At 43.1% G+C, this 23,578-nt stretch overlaps 1 protein-coding gene across 1 annotated transcript in view; it reads left to right on the forward strand.

Moving 5' to 3' along the window:
• TBK1 (TANK binding kinase 1) overlaps positions 1-23,578 on the forward strand; it is a 130,824-nt gene that overhangs the window by 38,009 nt on the left and 69,237 nt on the right. Inside the window, exons 5-7 of the mRNA XM_077469711.1 lie at positions 1,023-1,204; positions 1,625-1,785; positions 9,756-9,866. Of these exons, the coding sequence (XP_077325837.1) occupies positions 1,023-1,204; positions 1,625-1,785; positions 9,756-9,866 (454 nt within the window). The remainder of the gene's footprint in view (positions 1-1,022; positions 1,205-1,624; positions 1,786-9,755; positions 9,867-23,578) is intronic.

Consider the following 23,578-nt stretch of genomic DNA (forward strand, 5'->3'; position numbering starts at 1 on the left):
CATTATTCAATCCTTAAGGACAAAAAAAATAATCATTCAATGGGCTCAACATACCCATCAGCAATTTCCTTGGGGTGTCTACTTTCCAAAATGGGGTCATTTGGGGGGGGTTGTACTGCCCTGCCATTTTAGCACCTCAAGAAATTAGATAGGCAGTCATAAATTAAAAGCTGTGTAAATTCCAGAAAATGTACTCTAGTTTGTAGACGCTATAACTTTTGCGCAAACCAAAAAATATACGCTTATTGACATTTTTTTTACTAAAGACATGTGGCTGAATAAATTTTGCCCTCAATGTATGACTAAAATTTAGTTTATTCGATTTTTCTTATAACAAAAAGAAGAAATATCTTTTTTTTTTTTCCAAATTTTCGCTCTTTTTCCATTTATATCGCAAAAAAAAAAATCGCAGAGGCAATCAAATACCATCAAAAGAAAGCTCTATTTGTGGGAAGAAAAGGACGCAAATTTCGTTTGGGTGCAATATTGCATGACCGCGCAATTACCAGTTAAAGCAGCGCAGTGCGAAATTGGAAAAAGACCTCTGGTCCTTAAGGTGTTTATTGGTCCGGGGCTGAAGTGGTTAAAGTCTAAATATTTTTCTGACACTTCTTTAAGTTAAAATCAATATTTTTTTGCTAGAAAATTACTTGGAATCCCCAAACATATTGTATATAATTTAACCAGAGACCTAAAATGACAATTGCTGCAATATTTTGTCACACTGTATTTGCCCAGCGGTCTTTCAAACGCAATTTTTGGGGAAAAAATACACTTCAATGAATAAAAGAAACAGTAAAGTTATCCCGATTTATTTAATTATTTATTTGTTTATTTATTTTTTGTTTTAATGTGAAAGATGATGTTGCGCTGTGAGAATCATGATCTATCTTCTAAGCAAAAAAATTGTAATTCTTATTTAAGCCAGAATCATGCAGCTCTAATTCATTGGCATGGCTTAATTTTTGCTTTGTTCGGTGCTTCTATGACTTAGTAAGTGATTTGACTTTTACATCTCCTAGTGGCAGGAATGAATCACCTAAGAGAAAATGGAATAATTCACAGAGATATCAAGCCAGGAAACATTATGCGGGTGATTGGTGAAGATGGACAGTCGGTGTACAAGTTGACAGACTTTGGTGCAGCTAGGGAATTGGAAGATGATGAGCAGTTTGTTTCTCTCTATGGCACTGAAGAATATCTGGTAATTTTTTTTCATTTGTAGTTGATGAACAGTATTTGTTACCCTTAAATTTTGTTTACCGATTTTAAACTTTACAGGCTGTCCTTTCAAGACCATAGTTTTAAGGTGGCCGACGAGGTCAGTCTTCTGATCAGTAAATAATTTTTCTCATTCCTTTCAATCATATGTGTAATAGGAATATACACATGTGTATATGTCAGGCAGCCTGGTGCTACCTTTACCTCTACAGAGGTAAGAAGCAGAATCTGGCAGACAAAAATTTCCAGTAAAGCCAATTTTATATTGATCAAAATACTTTTGCATGTATGCAGATTATATGGTTTAATATCAGTGATTTATCAAAGCATGTAATTGGTGTGCTTATATGTAAACTCTAAACTTTTGTTTTAAACATCTTTCCTTTTCTCTGTTTCTTTAAAGCATCCAGACATGTATGAACGTGCTGTGCTTAGAAAAGACCACCAAAAAAAGTATGGTGCCACAGTGGACTTATGGAGCATTGGGGTGACGTTTTACCATGCAGCTTGTGGAGTCCTTCCATTCAGGCCCTTTGAGGGGCCACGCAGGAACAAGGAAGTTATGTATGTTTTTATTTCAGCCTCTTGTCCTTTCCTTTTCAACTTTTTATTTTTTAAGCTGTACCCTATCCTGTTAATGCTATAATATAATACTGTATTTTTAAAGGGACAAGTCTACCCATTTTACAGCTCGACATCAAAATCTTAGCTAAAGTCCTAAAACTTCGGTGAAACAAAGTAATCCTCACCCAAATCCATCTCGACCAAGTAGGAATTCGTGCCTAACAAGAATACTGCTTTTAACTTGACTCCTTTTTATGAATCTGCAGGCCATCCACGATTTAGAGGGTACTAGAGTGGTGGTTAGCTTGGAAGCTGCCAAAGCATTCGATTCAGTCAAATGGCCATATTTATGGGAGTGTCATGTTGTAACTATGGATTTGGACCCAAGTTCATAACTTGGATCCAACTGCTATACCAAGCCCCAGTGGCTAGGGTCCAGATAAATGGTAAGGTCTCGGACTCCTTTCCTCCTGCACAGAGGGACGCGTCAGGGATGCCCACTGTCCCCGTTGCTCTGTGCTCTGGCTGTAGGGCCCCTAGCGATTGCCATTAGGGGTCGGAACCTCTGGTTGAGACCCTTAGGCTCTATGCAGATGATATGCTACAGTACTTGGAAGATGCGGGTCCCTCCCTAGAGGCGACTTTGAATCTTCTTGAATGTTTTGTGCATTCTCTGGCCTACAAATAAACTGGGATAAGTCCCAAATGCTCACTCTTGACTTCGCCACCCTGAATGCTGACCAAGCCCAACTTCCACTGCAACAAGCAAGCCAGATTAAATACTTGGGAATTCAAGTTACTCGTACCCTAGCTGATTATACCAGACTAAATGGGGAACCCCTGTATACATTACACCCCTGGGAGTTATGGGTCACATAAATTTGGTGAAGATGATTCTTCTACCTAAGCTCCTATACATCTTCTGGCACTCCCCCATTTATTTACCCCTTCGGATATTCAAACTTATGGATTCTATTCTCAATTTGTTTAATTGGGGCAACTTGCGACACAAGTTGCCGTGGAGGCTCCTAAATAATCCTGTAGACATGGAGGGCGCCGCCCTTCCAGATCTCAACCTATATTATTTAGCTGCTCATTTATCGCATTTTTTATCTCGATAAGAGGACAAACGCAAGCATCTTACTTTGGCTTGTCTGCTGCCCCCAATCGGACTATGCACCCCTTACAAATTTTGCTAAGGGATACACGCACCCTGACTAAACTGGACGGCCGTGGTAACATGGTGTACCACCACTGTAAAATTTGGGACTTGGCCATGCTGAAACTGGGGGCCCCTTCCATACATGCCCACTTACCCCTATGGGGAAATGCGGACCTTTTTAGAACTACTTACCCTGCCGGAAGTGTAAAAATATGGATAGGTCGGTGGCTAATATATCTTCGCCAAGTGATGGACACCTTGGGAGTCAGATCATTTCAAGAGCTCAGCTCAACCTTCAGTCTGCCCAACTCCTCCATGTTTTTCCGCCAGTTTTGTCATGCTCTGCAATGCCAATTTGTGGACCGGACTCCAGAATTATCCCACATTGATATGATTGGCATCCTATGGAAGTTGGACCCGAGACAGCTGATCTGTGTGATATGCGAGTTTCCTTACCCCAGCAACAACAAAACTAGCCTTCGGGCTCAAAACATGGCGGACGGCAGATGTGGGGGAGCTGGAGGATGAGTGGTCAGATATTCTGGCCTCCTGTAAATTGGTTTCACCAAAACTCGCCGATAATCACACAACTTTCAATCTTACATAAATCATACCTGACTCCGGCCCACATGGCCAAATACAAACTCACGCAGGACTCTCTGTGCCCCAGATGTGCGGAGCTAGATTGATTGCTCCTCCTTCCATCTCATCTGGTCTTGTTCGGCCATTCAGGGATATTGGGAACAAATTATCAGATTCTTTCATGATGACATAGGCTCCCCCTGACCCTATGCCCAAAACTATGTCTGCTCAGGCTCATACCTGAGCAGGAATAAAATGGACAAAAACACACCTTCATGCAGGAAATGCTATATGCGGCTAGATTAACAATAGCTAGAAAATGGCTTCAGCCTGTTGCCCCGACTTTTCAAGAATGGATGAGGACTGTTAACCAATTGCTACCTTATAAGCAACTGATGTATAAACACAGAAACTCCATCCAAATATCATAAAATCTGGAGTAAATGACTGGATCAGGCATCCACGACTGATGGACCAGATGTAACAGACTAATCAAAACTGCCACCCATAGGTAAAACCAGAATATCTCTACACTAATCAGTGCTCACTATTGACCATGCCAGTTCATTGAATAACCCTTGTTCTTATTTTCCTATTGTTTTGTTATTACTATGTGCATGAAGTATGACTACATTAAATCCTTTTTTCTTTTCATACATCAGGGGACCCAAAACCATAGTTACTATGTGGGTAATAGGCCACCTTTAGGTGATGGACACCGGCACGTCCTAAGACAAGAAGTGCACTCCCTATATAACCCCTCCCACTACTGGGAGTACCTCAGTTCTTTTCGCCAGTGTCTAAGGTTTTGGTCACGAGTAAAGATGTGCTGTGCTGAGCTCCACTGGAACAATCCTTGCTGGGGCTAGCCATGCTGACTGGATCCATTCAAAGTTTCCTTCTTTTTTTCTTTTTTTTTTTTTTGGGGCCACATGTAATTGTACCCGGGCCTCGTATCCGAATAAAAAATGTTTTGCCTGCGAATGCTTCTCTTTTTAGAGAGCTGGACCCTGGGATCCAGTACTTTTTTGGTAGTAAGGCCATAAAGTTTTACTGGCAGGGTGCTGTTGCAGGTCCAGGATTGTGGGTTACCTCTAGGTTCCCCTGCTCCTGAAGGTTTACGGAGTCCACCGTGAAGGGTGAAGATTGGGTCTGTTGGTTTTCCACAGAAAACCCTGCGGTGGGAAGGTAAGCGGAGCTTTCTAAGAAATATCTTTGAATTTTCTTATGAATGTCTCCTTTAAGTAAAATAATGTTGTCATGCCTATGTGTCACCACTGGGGCTGTATTGAGCACTCACCGCATCATGCTGGAAACAGCGCTCTGTCAGGAGCCGATCACTTCCTCTTTCTCCTCTGGCCAAAGCAGCAGTCCCCTGGTAAGCAAGAGGGGGGCTTGTCTCCTTGCCTTTGGGCCCCCCTATGCTGGGATCCCCCCCCCCCCGCAGCGGGGCTAACGGTGTCTGCGTTCTCCGACGCCAGGTGCACGTGGAGGAAGCAGTACTGCTGCTGGCTGTGGAGGGACACAAGAGCAAAGAGGTGGAATTACTTCAGGTTTGGTGACCCAGGCATTTCCCTTGACACATTATTACTGTCCAGGCTGGGAATTAATAGCAGCATTATATTGCTGGACTATAGCCTAGCGGTGTATGCATTCTTTCTGGTAGTGCCTCTGCTTTGTACATCAGGCTAAGAGTGGAAGAGGGACCAGGAACACCTCAAAGGGTTCTAGGGGTTCAATTGTTTTACAACAACCTAAATCCATGTCCAAAAGAATGTCATCCTCTTCTGAGAGTGATGCGGCCGGTCAGAGTGAGCCGTCGGGGGAGACTGGTGTTGCAGCAGCGCTAGATACTTCAGCCCCTATATTATATCACGCAGGAGGTTTTTTTTCTTCTACCATTTCTAATTTGGAAAAGAAGATTGATGCTATGATCACTCTCCGTAGTGGGTCCAAACGTAGCAGATCCCCATCCAGTGCTCAGGACCCTCATCATATCCAAAGGATCTCTAATTGGAAAAGTTATTTTACCGGTAAAGAAGATGTTAAAACATTTCTCCTTTAAGCGTGCGTCCTCTGCAGTGCCAGGAGCATCTGCCTCTAGGCAGTCTAGATGGCCTCCACCGTCAGGTTCAAGAGGAAGACCTCAAAGGCAGTCCCAGGGCCAAATGAGGACTTGGGGCAGAAAGCCCGCAAAACAAAATGCTAAAGCCCCCTCATAAAGGGGCGCCCCCGCTCGCTCGGGTGGGGGGGAAGGCTTCTGCAGTTTTCAAAAGAACAATGTCAAGACAGATGGGTGGCTTTCTCTGTTCCTCTAGGTTACAAACTAGAATTGCGAGAATTCCCATCTCCTCGTTTTCTAAAATCAAATGTTCCCAGAGATCAGGAAGTCTCTCTTTCTCTTTCTAGCACTGGATCATCTGTTATCCCAGGAGGTGATATCAGAGGGTCCCTTAAAGCAGTGATTGTGAACCTTGGCACCCCAAATGTTTTGGAACTACATTTCCCATGATGCTCAACCACACTGCAGAGTGCATAAGCATCATGGGAAATGTAGTTCCAAAACATCTGGATTGCCAAGGTTTGCCATCACTGCCTTAGAGGAACATGGTTCAGAGTTTTATTCAAACCTTTTTACGGTTCCAAAACCAAACGGGGAGGTAAGACCCATTCTAGATCTCAAAGATCTGAACCGGCACTTAAATATCCGGTCCTTTCGCATGGAGTCAATCCGATCGGTTGTTTCCATTTTGCAAGGAGGAGCGTTTTTGGCATCGATCAATATCAAGGATGTATATCTCCATGTGCCAATATTTCCTTCTCATCAGAAATTTCTACGCTTTGAGGTAGAAAATGATCATTTTTAGTTTGTGGCTCTGCCATTCAGTCTAGCCACCACACTGCGTGTGTTCACAAAGATTCTGCCACCTTCTTTAGCCAGATTAAGGGCTCAGGGCATAACTGTCCTAGCCTATTTAGATCTGCTTTTAGTAGATCAATCAGTCTCTGGTCTAAACCAAAGTTTAATCTCAGCTGTAAGCTACCTGGAATTCCTAGGTTGGATACTTAACCTAGAAAAAAACTCCTTAAAACCATCAAGGAGATTACAGTACTTGGGGCTGGTCATAGATACCGTACAAAAGAAGGTATTCCTACCCCACGCAAGAATCAGCTCCATAAAAGAACTGATTTAACTTGTCAAAACAAAGATTCTGCTGTGCATGAAATTGTTAGGGAAGATGGAGGCCTCCTTCGAGGCCATCCCTTATGTGCAGTTTCATTCAAGACTGCTACAAAACACTATTCTGTTGGCCTGGTATAAGAGGGTTCAGGCTTTGGACTTTCCAATGTGCTTCTCCCCCAAGGGGCATCAGAGCCTCAATTGGTGGTTGATATCCAGCAACCTCCAAAAGGGGAAATCCTTTTTACCAGTATCCTGGAAAGTGGTAACAACGGGTGCCAGTCTTCTAGGCTGAGGAGCAGTCCTGGAAGAAGCTTCTGTCCAGGGGAAATGGTACAAGCCTGAAAGGACCTTGTCCACATTCTAGAGATTCGGGCAGTACGTCTGGACCTAGAATCCTGGACGCTCAGGCTACAGAATTGTCCTGTCAGGATTCAATCTGACAATGCCACGGCCGTGGTTTACATCAATCACCAGGGGGGCACCAGAAGTCGTGCAGCCCAAAAAGAGGTGAATCATGTTTTTTAGCTTGGGCAGAAAGCAACATTCCTTGCCTATCAGCAATTTTTATTTCAGGGATAGACAATTGACAGGCGGACTACTTGAGTCGAGTCCAACAATTGTATCCGGGAGAATGGTCCCTTTACCCCGACATCTTTCTATCGATATGCCAAAGATGGGGTATTCTGGACGTGGATCTGTTCGCTTCCAGATTCAACAACAAAGTCGACAACTTTGTGTCAAGGATGAGGGATCTGCTAGCATGCGGAACATATACCTTGGTCTTCCCATGGGATCAGTTTTCACTGATCTGTGCATTTCCTCCAGTTCTGCTACTTCCACGCCTTCTCCGCAGGATCGAGAAGCAATGGAAGGCGGTGATTCTGGTGGCCCCAGCGTAGCCCAGAACATCTTGGTTTGCCGTGATCATAAAGATGGCGGTAGGAGTCCCTTGGACCCTGCCATTGTGGCCAGACCTTCTCGCTCAAGGTCCGGTATTCCATCGTACTTAGGATAAACTTTTAACGGTTTGGCTATTGAAACCCATGTTCTAAAGGACTGTGGGTTATCCCCTTCAGTAGTGTCTACTTTGGTTAATGCTAGGAAGCCGGCCTCCAGAGTCATTTACTATATAGTCTGGAAGGCATATGTTTCCAGGTGTGGATCCAGGGGTTGGCACCCCAGGAAGTATGTCATAGGTAGGATCATGAATTCCTGCAAATGGGATTGAAGCTGGCCTTGAGTACTATCAAGGGCCAGGTCTCGGCCGTATCAGTATTTTTCCAACAGCCTCTTGCTTCTCAGTCTCTGGAGCGTAGTTTTATTCATGGGGTAACACAAATTGATCCCCCTGTCAGGGCACCTCTAAATCCTTGGGATTTGAATTTAGTCTTGTCGGCTTTACAGAATCAGCCTTTTGAGCCTATACGGGAAATTCCCTTGGTTCTTTTGACAAGAAAACGTCTTTTTGGTTGCCATGTCATCTGCCAGAAGAGTAAATAGCCATATTTGACCATGCGTAATAAGGTAGTATTGTGGCCTCATCCTGAATTCCTACCGAAGGTGGTGACAGGTTTTCATTTGAACCAGGATATTATTCCACCTTCTTTCTTCCCAGAGCCTCGATCTAGGGAAGAGAAGGCACTACATTCCCTTGATGTAGTATGAGCAGTCAAAGTCTATTTAAAGGAGATCGCTCAAGTTTGGGGATGTTTTGTTTGTACTGCCAGAAGGTCCTAAAAGAGGACAAGCGGCATCAAAATCTACTATTTCCAAATAGATTCGTTAAGTGATTGTTCAAGCTTATGGTCTAAAGAAGAAAATTCCTCTTTTTCATGTTAAAGCGCACTCCACCAGGGCTGTTAGTGCCTCTTGGGCGGTGCATCACCAGGCCTTTGTGGCTCATATCTGCAAGGCTGCAACTTGGTCTTCAGTCCATACATTTACTGGATTCTATCAAATCGATGTTAAAGGTAATGAGGATATTGCCTTTGGGCATAGTGTACTGCAGGCTGCAGTATAAGTCCTCTAGCCTCTTAATGCCCTACCTTCTTTTTTTTTTTTTTTGTCTCCCTCCCTTTAGTTGCCATTGCTATCCCACATAGTAACTACTATGACTCTATGTCCCCTGATGTGTGAAAAGAAAACAGGATTTTTAAAACGGCTTACCTGTAAAATCCTTTTCTTTGATGTACATCAGGGGACACATGTATTGCTTGGCTACAAACTTGAGGTACTCCCAGTAGTGGTTATATAGGGAGTACACTTCTTGTCTTAGGGCGTGCCAGTGTCCATCACCTAAAGGTGGCCTATAACCCACATGGTAACTATTATGGCTCTGTGTCCCCTGATGTACTTCAAAGAAAATGATTTTCCAGGTAAGCTGTTTTAAAAATCCTGTGTTTTTTTTTATTTATTTATTTTTTTTCCCATCACCACCTTTTACAAAGTATGTGTAGCAAATATTGCATATATGGATATTTAATGTAACCCATGTGATTCATGTGACGTTTTTTGGCTCTGTATATTTCATTTTCAATAACATTTTGTTGTATTAAAAAAGTGACAAGTCTAAACACCTAAATATGAATTGGCATCAGCCTGTTGTACAACTCGTCCCAAAAGAGGGTGTGACAGCATTGGGAAACAATAAGGTGTACTGCAGTGCACATGTACGGACTAAAAATATGATAGAGTGGTGAGCTCCTTAGCCTGCTGCTTCATCTTCATTGTCCAAGCACAGTTCATGGATAGAAAGTTGATCTTTCTGTATTATCTGGACTGGCTCAACAAACGGCTCCCGTATAAAATATTTTAATTGTAGATTTTAGCTTTAAATGTGTAATTGTGAAAGAATCCACTGTAATAGTTTTCTCATTTTGTATACTAGTTCAGCAATTGCGCATAGCAAAACGCATATTACAACTATATTCTAAAGACATTTAATTTTTATTTATAGAGATTTACTTTGGTGATTCTGAATGGCTTAGTATTATAAATCTGGATGTAAAAAGAGTCTGAATATTTTGTTTTACATTTATACAGGTATAAAATAATTACTGGAAAGCCATCTGGTGCAATATCTGGTGTTCAGAGGGCAGAAAATGGTCCAATAGAATGGAGCTGGGATTTGCCACTCAGCTGCAACTTATCTGTGTAAGTGTATTCATTCTGAGAAAACTTTCTAGTTGGAAGTATATGTGGTTATATGTTATCATGTCCTTATTTATTTATTTTTGTAGTATATTTTGGCATGGCTACACTTGTTCTAAAATGTATTTGCTTTTAGTTTCTGTCACAAGCATAGGTAAAGGGAAGTTGTGTCATACAAGAATGTACAAGTGCATACTTGTATGCACTGTTTTAGGGAAATTGGACTGTAAGCTTCTTCAGACAAGGAACTCTCGTGACTGGTTCTGTAGATTATGTAAACTGTGTAATCTCTGGGATCGGTGACGGCAATCACATGGTACCAGGGCCAGCCACGGCGGCTCTATACCATGTAAAAGCTGTGACCAACCGTAGTAAACGAGGTTTCAAGAATGAAACCTTTGAACATTGTTACAGGGTGCTTATTACCGTGATCATCACTGTAATAAGCAATCTGATGAAAAGAAGAAAAATTTTCTTCTAACCCCACCCTGAGTAGAGCACTGTGGTGACATTGTATTAGAGCTGCAACTAACGATTAATTTGTCTGTCGACTAATCTATCGATTTATTTTTTCGATTAGTCAACGACTATCCGATTATTTTTTTTAATGAATCTAGTGGGTTTTCTTTTTTTGATTAGCTAATTAATCCTTTGGATAACCTTGAGAGTATTGTATGGTATGGTATGGGGCTGGCAGGGTATTGTATGGTATGGGGCTGGCAGGGTATTGTATGGTATGGGGCTGGCAGAGTATTGGGCTGTGTATGGAGGGATGGCTGCTTCCATCCGACCTCTCCCTTCCACTGCACAGATCAGTACAGAGAGGGGAGAGAGAAACCGGCGTCATGTCATGACGCCGGTTTGTTTACAAGTGATCGCTCCGTCTGAGCAAACACATTGTAAACGCCTGGGTGTAGAAAAAATGGCCGCCGCTTCAGAGCTAGGCCGAAGCCGCAGCCTCTTCTGAGGCAGAGACCGTGGAGCGCTCCGCGGATCGCGGCATGTGCCGATCCGAGCAGGGAGACCCGTTCGGATCACGGATCGGTGACGATCCGTTGCACCCCTAGGGACGGCGGCATGGAGGGGGAGAAGAGAGTGAGGAGAACAGAGGGGGACGGCGGCACGGAGGGCAGCGGTAGATACTAAGCACTGCCACTGTGACGCATCGACGCCCTGCGCGCATGTCGACGTATTTTTGTAGTTGACGTAATCGATTACGCCGACTCGTCGTGGCAGCTCTACATTGTATGATCATGTACAATGGCTGGCTGCTCTGATATCACTGTATGTTGTTGCCATCAGCCATTATCTCACTGCCACAACAGTACAACGTCACTAGATCCATGCTGCCTGTCAGTATTCCTAATCGCCGCCACCCATTCAGTGTCCCTAATCGCTGCCTCCCACTCACAATGTCCCTAATCACCACCGTACAAGTCATATTGTCTCCCAAAGATTTTTCTTTCTAAAGTATACCTGTCATGAGAGATACTATGCTAAAAAGCTTTATTACGGACCTCTTTCAGAAATGCTAATTTAATGACTGTTCAGCTTTTAAGGCTGGGTTCACACTGCTGCGGGGGGAGATCCGGATGTGATTCGCACCGCACTGCAGTGCAAATCACATCCGATCTCCGTAGCGATGCGAGTTCAGCCATACAGATAGTATGGCTGAATTCACATCGCTCCCGCAGCAAACTCGCACGGGACCCTTTTTTTGGTCCGCAGCAGAATCGGATCGCATGGGTGTTCACACCATGCGATCCGATTCCTGTGCGAGTGTGCAGATCGCACTGCGATATGCGGACGGATCTGGGGGTGTCATTAACATATCATTGACACTCCCAGCCGTCCTCATAGGGCAGTGTGAACTGCCGGCGGGAGGTATGCGATGCGGGCAAACGCCGCGGATTTGCGGCGTTCCCGCATCGCTATAGTGTGAACCTAGCCTAAAGCTGAACTGTAGCAATGATCTTTATTGAATACTTGGTCTTAGAACTGCTGCAATGATATGAGTAATCTTCCAGGTCCTACACAAAAGATGAGGATCTTTCCTGGATTTCAGCTTCAATGCATTCAGTTAGTAACCCAGGACAGTTGTGCTGTCCAGAAAAGTCAAGATCCTTATCTGCATGTTAGTTCCAGGTCTACACTCAAAGTAAGCAAAATGATCAATATGATAGCCAGGCTAGTGGCATTTTCCAAAGAAGGTGTTGGTAACTTCAGCCTGTATCTGTCATGACAGGTTTACATTAGATGTCAAGGTTGCTGTGCTACATATTAGTTGTGTGTGATTTATTGGCATGGCTTCCATTATTGCTTTATTCAGTGCTTCTATGACTTAGTGAGTGTCATAACTCTCACCTGTTTATTGACCACATTTCTGCCTGCTGCCTGGACCGATCCTTTGCCTATTTCTTTACTGCTGCGGCTTGGACTGACCCATTTGCACTTCCCACTGTCTGCGTTCCTGTGAGACACCAGACCAGTGAACAAGGCATTTATGAAGGCAGCCATGTTCCAATAGGCTAGGCTTGCTTGGTTTATATGAATGTGGACTTTTGTAGGTGACATTGCACTGAGCTATAATTCCTGACCACTTGTATAGAGATGACCTTTACAGTATGTTGGTTTTGAAACAACTGGTTGATTTGTGCGATAAACAAGATAGAATGTCCAGTATTTAATCAGTCCAGGCAGTGAAAAGGGCTCACACATGTGGTATTGCCATACTTGGGAGGAATAGCGAAATGTGTTTTTGGGTGTAATTCTAAGGATACCCATGATTTGTGTTAGAAATATCTTCCTAAATTAACAACTTTTGTGTAAACTTTTTTTCATTTTCTTTCTGCATTTTCCAAAAACGTGGCGGCAAAATTAAGTCTTTAAAAGACTCGCTATGCCTCTTAACAAATACCTTTTGGATGTTTAATCTCCAAAATGTGATCATTTTGTGGGTGTTACTACTGTCCTGGTGCCTCAGGGCCTCTCCAAATGGGAAGGGTAGTCAGGAAATTGGATGCATAATTTACATCCCTAGAATGCCTGGAGGTGCTTCCTTGAATTTTAGGCCTCTCTGTATGGCTAAGCTGTGAAAGTCTCACGTGATATCATCATACTCGGGTGGAGTGGCAGAATATTTGAGGTGTAATTCTAAGTATGCCCATAATGTGTGTGAGAAATATATCTTCCCTTCTCTCACACGTGGTATCCCCATACTCAGGAGGTGTAGCAGAATGTGTTTTGGGGTGTAAAATTCTAAATATGCCCATGCTGTGTGAGAGAGTTTGTGAAAAACAAAATTCCAAATTTCTTCTTTCCCAAAAATTGTGACACAAAATTGCAGCTTAAAAAAACTGGCAATGCCTTACTAAATACTAGAAGGTTCGTTTAACGATGGTCTCCTGATATGTACAGTATCGTCAAATATACTCAACTTTTTCATATAAAAAATAAATGTTATCTCAAAAGATGTTAAAGGACATCACACCCATAGGGAAAATACAGGCCCGTGAAAACAGTCGGATTCAACGTAGAGCTTGCCTACATGTTTCATGGTGTAGACCGCCTCTTCAGGGTTTAAATCTCATCATCTGACTGGACATACCTTTTGGGTACATAAGGTGCATTCGGGCCAATAGGAACTTAAGGAGGTTAACATCAAATCAAAAGTTATCTGGAAACATGTACGATGTTAACCCTCCTTATGTTCCTACTGGCAATTTGAAGTCCCTTGAGTGATTATTCTGGCGTCTTTATAATATAAAGAGTTTTTATATGATATCCGTTAAGACTATCTGTTCATGGGCTGGTGTTCTCAAGTTAGGTCTCTGTCAATTGTCTCCCCTTACCTTTTTGCTAAATCCGGTGCATTAATTGTCATTCAAAGTGTAACAGAACTGAAATCTGAAAATTAACCTGGGCACGAAGGGGGTAAAAGTGGCCAGTATTTAGGTGGTTCATTAGTGGAAAGAAAAGGACGGCTAGTTACTGTTTTTGACTAGTACGGTTGTGGAGTATTTTTACAAGCTGACTGGTGCGATCGCTGTCTGACCAAGCTATCTGAAAGGCACTGTGGATGATCTTACTAACTGCTGGCCGTCAATATTACTATTTTTTAGTTTCTCATCTACAGTGCCTTGAAAGAGTATTCATACCCCTTGAAATTTTCCACATTTTGTCATGTTACAACCAAGAACGTAAATCGATTTTATGTGATAGACTAACAAAGTGGCACATAATTGTGAAGTGGAAGGAAAAAGATTAAATGGTTTTCAAAATATTTTACAAAAAAAAAAAAATCTAAGTTTGGCGTGCATTTGTTTTCAGCCCCCCCCAAAGTCAATACTAGAACCAACTTTTGCTGCAATTACAGCTGCAAGTCTTTTTTAGGGATGTCTCTACCAGCTTTGCACATATATGGGGATATATATTATATTTGTTGCCCATTCTTTGCAAAATAGCTCAAGATTGGATGGAGCCCATCTGTGAACAGCAATTTTCAAGTCTTGCCACAGATTCTCACTTGAATTTAGGTCTGGATTTTGACTGGGCCATTCGAACACTTGAATATGCTTTGATCTAAACCATTTCATTGTAGCTCTGGCTGTATGTTTAGGGTCGTTGTCCTGCTGGAAGGTGAACCTCCACATCAGTCTCAAGTCCTTTGCAGACTCTTAACAGGTTTTCTTCTAAGATTGCCCTGTATTTGGCTCCATCTATCTTCTATTTTCCCATCAGCTCTGACTAGCTTCCCTGTCCCTACTTAAGAAAAGCATTCCCACAACATGATGCTGCCATCACCATGTTTCATGGTGGGAATGGTGTGTTCAGGGGGATGTGCAGTGTTAGTTTTCTGCCAAACAAAGTGTTTTGCTTTTAGGCCAAAAAATTCAATTTTGGTCTCATCTGACCAGAGCACATTCTTCCACGTTTGCTGTGTCCCCTACATGGCTTCTCGCAAATTGCAAACTGGACTTCTTACGGCTTTCTTTAAACACTGGCATTCTTCTTGCCACTCTTCCATAAAGGCCAGATTTGAGTACACAACTAATCATTGTCCTGTGGACATATTCTCTCACCTGAGCTGTGGTTCTTTGCAGCTCCTCCAGAGTTTCCATGGGCCTCTTGGCTGCTTCTCTGATTAATGCTCTCCTTGTCCAGCCTGTCAGGTGGATGGCCATGTCTGGGTAGGTTTGCAGTTATACCATACACTTTTTTTTCACTTTTTTGGATGATTAAACAGTGCTTAGTGAGATGTTCAAAGCTTGGGATATTTTTTTTTTTTTTTTTAAACAACCTAACCCTGCTTTAAACCTCCAACTTTATTCTTGACCTGTTGTGTTTCTTGGCCTGCATGATGCTGTTTGTCCACTAAGGTTCACTAACATTCTCTAACAAACCTCTTTTTTTGAGACCAGCTGTATTTATACTGAGAATAAATTACACACAGGTGGACTACTCTATTATTTACTAATTAGGTGACTCTGAACGCATTTGGTTTCACTAAATTTTAATTGGGGGTATCGGAGTAAAGGGGGCTGAATACAAATGCACGCCACACTTTTTAGATGGTTTTTAAAATGTTTTACAAATATCTATCATTTTCCTTTAACCTCCCAATTATGTACCACTTTGTGTTGGTCTATCCCATAAAATCCCAATGAAATACATTTATGTTTTTGGTTGTAACATGACAAAATGTGGAAAATTTCAAGGGGTGAGAATTTTTCAAGGCACTATATCTCTGTGTTGTGTTTTTTTTTGTTTTTTTTTTCACTGAATTAGAGCTGAAACAATGAATCAATTATGAAAATAGTTGTCAACTATTTTCATAATCCATAGGCCAGCTGATTATTTGGCCTGCATGCAGAATGCATTATTTGTTTACATCTCAGGAAATAAAGTGAAGCACACATACAGCTCAGTTCATTGTCCATACATGTCATTAAGTGCCTGAGAACTTGTGAATGTGTGAGGAGCAATGCCTCACGGGACATGTAGTCCTTGGCAGTAAGTGAGTGGTTCTAAAGGCAGAAGTTTTTTACCTTGCTATAGGGCGTGGCACACGTGCTGCTGCCCACACGCTGAGCCCTCTCTGTGGGCACACCAGGAAAAATGGAGAAAAGCACACACTAAAATTGTCCACACTGCACCATAAACTATATCTCCCACAGGTCTCTAGGCTAGTGGTGACGTTGGTGTGACAAAGGAGAAGCAGCCAGGGGCAATGTGCGTGCACACACAAATCCAATCCTCATAGACGCGGTCTTGTCCACACCGCACCCCCTATCAAACTACTTCCCCCACAAATATCTGGGGCCATCGGTGAGGTGTCTGGGGTAGGCGTGCCTGAGAGAACATGGCTCCCATGCGGCTGGGATCGATCAGGGGTGATGTGCGGGTGGGAATGAGATGCCAGATCAGGAAATACTGGAGACAAGTGATAGGTTTATATGGACAAAAAAAAATAGAAAACTGGGAACCACACCGTGGAATACAAATATTACTGAGAGCTCATCCACTTACTGTCCAAAGGATAGTGAAGATGCCACAAAATAGAGCCACAGGGATATAGCAATCAAAAAAATAGAATACAGAAATAATGGAAAATTTAATGACAAATGTATTCATTTTAAAACAGGTCAAATACAAAAAGATTCTCCTCCACCTACAAGCATCTAAAAAAACAATGTTGTCTAAAAAACATTTAGGCGCTGTTGTGTAGTAACTATATAACAATGGAATATATGACCGGGTATACCCAATGCCCAGCAAATGCATCCCTGCGCTCTGAGCGTAAAACACACTCCCGATCCCTGCGCTCTGAGCGTAAAACGCACTCCCGATCCCTGCGCTCTGAGCGTAAAACGCACTCCCGATCCCTGCGCTCTGAGCGTAAAACGCACTCCCGATCCCTGCGCGTAAAACGCACTCCCGATCCCTGCGCGTAAAACGCACTCCCGATCCCTGCGCGTAAAACGCACTCCCGATCCCTGCGCGTAAAACGCACTCCCGATCCCTGCGAGTAGAAACGCACTCCCGATCCCTGCGCGTAGAAACGCACTCCCGAAAAATACAAGCACTTTCTCTTTTGTTCATTAATGGACACAGCACCTTTAATCTTGACCTTGGGGTTATATCGCCACCTTCAGATGAGGACTAGCCAGAACATGTAAAAATAGCAAAACTGCACAGTGCCGCCCCGGGTTGCGATCCTACTGGCTGTAACTATTTTTTTTTTTTATGCCTGGTGTAGAAGGACCTGGCTCCCGGTGGGGACCATTGGTCCTGGGAATTTTTTTTTTTTTTCTTTTTTCTGCATTTTTGATTCCTGTGATTTACAATCAACAGCCGGACTGGGTGACAGGCTGGATAATATAGAATCTGGTAGTCTCCCCAGCCTGGCCATCGAGTGTGAGCAGACCTTAGCCACGCACTGGGTCGGCCACCACATGCCCCTGTGGTCTGATCCCAGGGGTGGCTGGTGAGCTATATGCTCCGGGGCACACATATGACTGGGCTACTGCTTTCATTTTCAGTGTGCCGTGGCCGACGGCCACTCCGTACTGCTTGGGTTATGGGTCTGTCCGTGGAATGAGTCCAGCAGTCCCTGCAGGAGGGGTAAGTAGTTCCACCTGTATCGGCGGGATGGAGCAGCTGAGCATTCCCTGGGTGTTTTGACTATGGGGTCTCTCCCTGTCCCTTTCCCTCTTCCCCATGCTATGGGCTGCTGTGTGACTGGGCATAGGGGGCGCGGTGCACGTACCTGGCCGGGGGCCCTCTGGGGGAGGCTCTGAGTCCTGGCAGGGTGCTGTGCTGGGCGTTGGTGGTTCATCCTTTTCCCTGTTTTTAGGCCATGGTGGGATATCTAATGTGTATGTCATGTGGGGCGGCTGCCGCGTGAACTGCAGGCAATTTCCTGTAGCTACAGACAGTTTTTTCTTATTTGGCCATTTTCTGGAGGTTCCGTGGCCATTTTCCCGGCGCTCCAGACGTTTGTAGCTGAGGTGGCCATTTTCTAGTAGCCTTAGCTTGTTTTACCTCTAGTGCTGGTTGGTTGGTTCTTTCTGGAACAGCGTGAAACTTTCACAGAACACCTCGTGGTCGACACAGGGGAGAGTGGATGGCAGCAGCACAGTACCTGGGTCAGGGTGGTGAGTCTGTTAGAAAAGTTTTAAATGTTTATTGTGTGACTATTAGAAAAACAATAGTCCTGAGACTGATTTGTTAAAAAGCTTACTTCTGAGCACATTATTGTATTAACTCATTGTATTGTTTTGTCTTAATTAACTCCATAGTAAGTAGGATGATTAGATTTAACTTAATATGATAGCCTAAGAATGTACGGAACATGAATAGCAAATAAAGTGCCATCCTGTGCCATGACAACGTTATTTATGTTCCCTCAGCCAATAGAAGCATAGAGGTGTTATTCTTGTAGGGTATGAGAAGAGAGAGAGATATTCTTTTGGGGGGACTTTTTTCTGTAGCTTGTCCTGTAAGCATGTCTCCCTGTTGTGGGCCACATCAGAAATAAATTGTTTGCTTCTCAAATACATCTGGAGTTTTTACGGATCACAAGGGAAGTTCCTAACATTTTTGGTCTTTCGAGCCGGAAGCAACACGCTGGTTTTCAGATCAGACTGCCCCGACAAAACTTCGGTGAGTATTGGACTTTGAAGCTCACTGAATATTAAAAGTCCCCCTAATCAATGTTATTTGGTGAAAAAGGGGCGGGGGCAAACGATCTGGATTCCACTGTCTGTTTCCGAACCTTGTGTGATCCAGTCCAGGTGTTTGAGAGGTAAGATAATTTAAATTATTCTTAATTCTTTCTAAGAGTCTTTTCTTCTCTTTCTCTTTGCTTCTGGTATTAAACCAATAATGTTGTAATTGCCGACATTGGTATTAATCCTATAATATTCTAGGTGGTCCAGTGCTCGTAGACAGAGACACTTGGGGACGTTGTCTAAGGTAAAAAATTACGTTGCCCGCTGTCCGGACAGATAACAAAAAGATTTGAGGTATACCGAATGTCAGAGGTTGAATGCCTGACTATTTAAGCGCTGTTTAGTTAAGTGATCTAAAAAGATCGCAAGGCTAACTTTCTTCTGTGTGTGTTTACTTTATCTTTGTTCATGTTTAACCCTTTTTGATTCTCTCGATAGTGTGGGGAGTGCTGATATTTTTTTCTCTTGTATTGCTTTGTTCGTTTACATGTTTTTGTGCTGCGTATTTCTAAAAGGAGATAAGAAGCCAACGCACTGAACTCTCTCCCCCTCCCCCTCCCCTCATGTAAGGAATGAGGATTGCTCCTGCCAGAATTTGTAAAAGTTAACCCTTGATTAGCTATGACAATACAGAAGGGTTATATTGTAAATATTGAAACTTAGCATACAAGAAAAAGAAGTTACACTGACAAAACCAGGTTGCGTTATTATTTTAGCATGCCATGGTGTTACAGGAAGCAAGTGGCAGAAATTGTTTATAGTTTTGGGTAGCTGGGAAAAGGTAGATTGCACTTTGGAATGAATAGAATGTTGTAGAATTATTATCAGGTGGCTTGATGAATGTGAAAAGAAAAAAAAAAAAAAAAGGGCTGAGAAGGTCAAGAAGCTGTTTCTCGGAAACAAGAAAATGCAGATTGCCTGACAGAAGTCAATTTGTGCATCTGTGAAAATATTAGGACTTTTGGTGGGAAAAAAAGTCTGAATAATAGTCTTAAAGTAAATATTTATATTGGATTGGAGTTATTTTTAGAATTCACAGACTTTCAACTGTGAAGTGTTAATGATGCAATGCTGTTTATATTTGGGTACATTTATAAAGTCAAAAGGCTAAGTTCTGAATCAGAATACAAAAAAAAAATTTAAAAAGAAAGAGTTCTATTTTGGGGCCCTGTGGATAAGCTTAAATTGTCAGGACCCAAAGTTCAAAAAAGGTATGGGTTGGAAATGGCGGAGTATTGGCTTCAGCATGCTAGAATTAGGGTAGAAGGAAGAACAAAGGAAAAATGCCAAGCCCAATTGTCCCTAGTGGACAAAGAGGATGATCTCATCTGCTATACCCAGAGACCACCTCCCTATAATGGTCCTCCCCCTCAGGTGCAAGTAACTGCCCAGAGTAACACCTTCCCTGTGACATCCACCCCTGTCAAAGGAACCGCCTCTGAACAAAACCCCAACTCCACTTCCTCAATCTCTCCAGACAGTAGTTCAGTCCTGGAGATGAACAGATCGATCCTTGAAACATTAACTGACGCCATAACTCATGCACTGGGTGCCCCAGCAAATGCACAGGGACGGGGGGATCCATTGCCTCCAGAAAGCCCAGACTTAGGGAACAGGTTGACTGCCTTATTGAACAGATGCCATCTTAGATGGGTACAACGGACTGATTGGCAAAAAATAAATATGACAGTACAAGAAGACAAGGAAAGTGTCAGTGACTAGCTAAATAAATTAGGAGAGATTTTTAGAGTGTTCTCCGGGCTCCCCGAAGCTGAGGATGTGTATAGTGCATATTAACAACAGCTAAAGATTGTTTTTTTTTTAAATGGATTGAAACAGGATCATAAGGATTACATTGTTAAAAACATGGTTACTTACCAAACTGCATCAGTTTTAGATGTTTTACAATATGCTAAGCATTCTGAGAAGTATTTGAAAACAAAGGCAAAAAAGAATGTGAAAGTAAAGGTTTTTGTGCAAGGTGATGAAGGAGAGGAGGATGCAGAAGAGTACACTGCTGAGGCAGAATCAGAGGGGTCTCATAGAGGAAGAGGCACAGGTGGTTTTAGAGGAAGGATTATGCCCCGTACACACGAGAGGAATTAAGTCTGACAGACCTCCAAAGGAGTTCCGCCGGAGTTCCGCTGGAGTTCCGACGGAGTTCTGGCGGACTTTTCGACCGAACGGACTTGACCACACACCATCACACCAAACTCCGACGGAGTCGAACGTGATGACGTACGACTGGATTCGACGTAGGAAGTTCATAGACAGTAGCCAATAGCTGCCCTAGCGTCGGTTTTTGTCCGTCGGAGTAGCACACACACGAGCGGATTTTTCAAAGGGGACCGGGTCCGGCGGAGTTCCGTCGGGAAAATTTAAAGCATGCTTCATTTCTAAAGTCCGTCAGACTTTAGCTTCGCTAAAGTCCGTTGCAGCCCACACACGATCGGATAGTCCGCCGGACTCAGTCCGTCGGAGTTTGGATGTCGAAAAGTCCGCTCGTGTGTACGGGGCATAACTCTACAGAATTAGACAGTGCAACGAGAGTACTTCCACCCTGTGTACAAGCACTGGTAGCATCAGCGGTGTAGTGGTTAGCACTCTCGCCTAGCAGTGAAGGGGGTCACTGGTTCGAATCCCAATCATGGCGCTGCCTGCCTGGAGTTTGCATGTACTCCCTGTGCCTGCGTGGATTTCCTCTGGGTGCTCTGGTTTCCTCCCGCACTCCGGGGACATGCAGGTGGGTTGATTGGCTTCTGTCCCGGTTTGGCCTTGGTATATGAATGGGGACGTTGGATCCTTGGGGGTGGAGAACGACGTGGGTGTACAGGGGTAGGGGCTAGACACTCAGGCTGAACCGGATGGACTGGTGTCTTTATTCAACTTTACTAACTGAAAAGGTACCACATGCAGTGTCTGTTATCCTGTTACAACAAAAGGTATCACATTTGAGCCCAGCACGACACCTTTCCTGCATGACAATACTCTTGACAAAACCTCACTTAACAATACAGAGGTGTACTACATTAAAACCATCCACACTACTACTTCCTACTGATGGTCATAAAACATGACTGCACTGCTGCCATCACTGAAAAGGTACTGCCACAAAGTGATCTGAAAGATATACCGTTATCTAACCCTGACATGATACTTTTTGTTGATGGTTCTAGTAAGAAAAATCCAGATGGCACAAATACAACAGGATATGCAGTAGTGACACAGGATGAGATTTTGGAAGCGGGGCCACTACCAAAACATTATTCAGCACAAGTTGCAGAACTTGTAGAACTGACAAGAGCATGTATACTGTCAGAAGGAAAATCTGTAACCATATACACTGACAGTCAATATGCCTTTTCAACAGTACATGTTTTTGCACAACAATGGAAAAACAGGGGGATGATCACCTCCAGTGGTAAACCATTTTCACATACGGACTTCATTTTAGAACTCCTAGATGCAATACAGTTACCAAAAACAGCTTGCAATCTGTAAATGTCAAGCACACACAATATATACGGACCCCATCTCAAAGGTAAATAAAAGGGCAGATGAAGCTGCCAAAATAGCAGCACAAGAACCACATAAAATAATGACAGAACAGGAAATCCATAGTGATAGATCATACAGTCCTTACTGAAATGCAGCAAAATGCCCCCCTTGGGGAAAAAACAATATTGGAAAACAAAGGGTTACACAATAATTGATGACATTTACACGTCACCTGAAGGGAAACCGGTATTACCAAAATCTTTATTTAGGTATGCAGCAGTATTGACACATGGAGTAACGCATGTGTCAAACAGGGGGATGACTGAGATGTTAAATAAAGTATGTACAGCCTAGGGATTCACAAATTACTCAAAAAGGTTTTGCTCTCAATGTCTTATATGTGCAAGACACAATGCTCAGGGAGGTATAAGACCACAGAAAGGGAAGTTCCCTACACCGCAATATCCATTCCAACACATTTGCATGGATTTTATTGAATTAGACAAATGTGAAAGGAAGAAATATTGTTTGGTACCCAGGCACCCTGACCAAATGGGTGGAGATATTCCCGACAGGAAGTGCAGATGCACAGACTGTAGCCAAAGCATTACTAAGAGATATTATTCCTAGATTTGGAATCCCTGAAAGGATTTACAGTGATAATGGACCCCATTTTGTAATTAACAAATATACAACATTTGACAGAAGTGATGGGAAATACCATTGTGCCTATCATTCCCAATCAGCTGGATTGGTAGAAAGACATAATGGCATTCTAAAAAGCAAACTGAGAAAAGCTATGGAAGAAATAGGTAAAAATAATTGGATGTATTGCCTACTAGTAGCTGTGACCAGTATGTATATCACACCCACAAAAGAAGATGAAAAAGGTGCATGTGGGAGATTGGGGTCTCAATAAAAAGTAATAAGAAAAAAAGCAGTGGTACTCCCCAAGGTGGGATGGTCCTTTCAAAGTCCTTTTAACTACCCCTACTGTGATAAGGATTGCAGAGAGGTCTACCTGGATTCACCAGTCCCATTGTAAAAACGTTTCACAGGCAGAGTAGGGCCAGATGGCTACCAGAGGTTCAGAAAATCCGGCTACAAAGGGAGGTCTCACACAAGGTGGGACTTGTCTCAAACCGGTGAAGTCTCCCTCCCCTTCCAACTCCCCTATCCTATCCGCTGGAACTCTATAGCTGGTTAGGATGAAAGGGACAGTAATTATCCTTGGGTTACTGGTGACTCTAGGAGAGGCATCCATAAGAGGGGGTAGGCGCTATGGAAGAATAGAGGAACCTTTGAATTAGGAAAGAACGGGAAAAGCATTAAATCTAAAACTTTATAGAGGGAATAACTAGCACTATACTGGTAGACTTCTGTCAGATTGCAGATTGTGGGGATACAACTGGGGCTAGAGGACTTCTATGGGCAGATAAATATATCTGCTGGCTCTGGAATAAGGCAGGATGTCAAGCATGGGAT

The sequence above is a fragment of the Lithobates pipiens genome, unplaced genomic scaffold, assembly GCF_037356315.1.
Source record: "Lithobates pipiens isolate NorthernLeopardFrog02 unplaced genomic scaffold, aLitPip1_a1.2 Scaffold_8, whole genome shotgun sequence".
Classification (NCBI taxonomy): domain Eukaryota; kingdom Metazoa; phylum Chordata; class Amphibia; order Anura; family Ranidae; genus Lithobates; species Lithobates pipiens.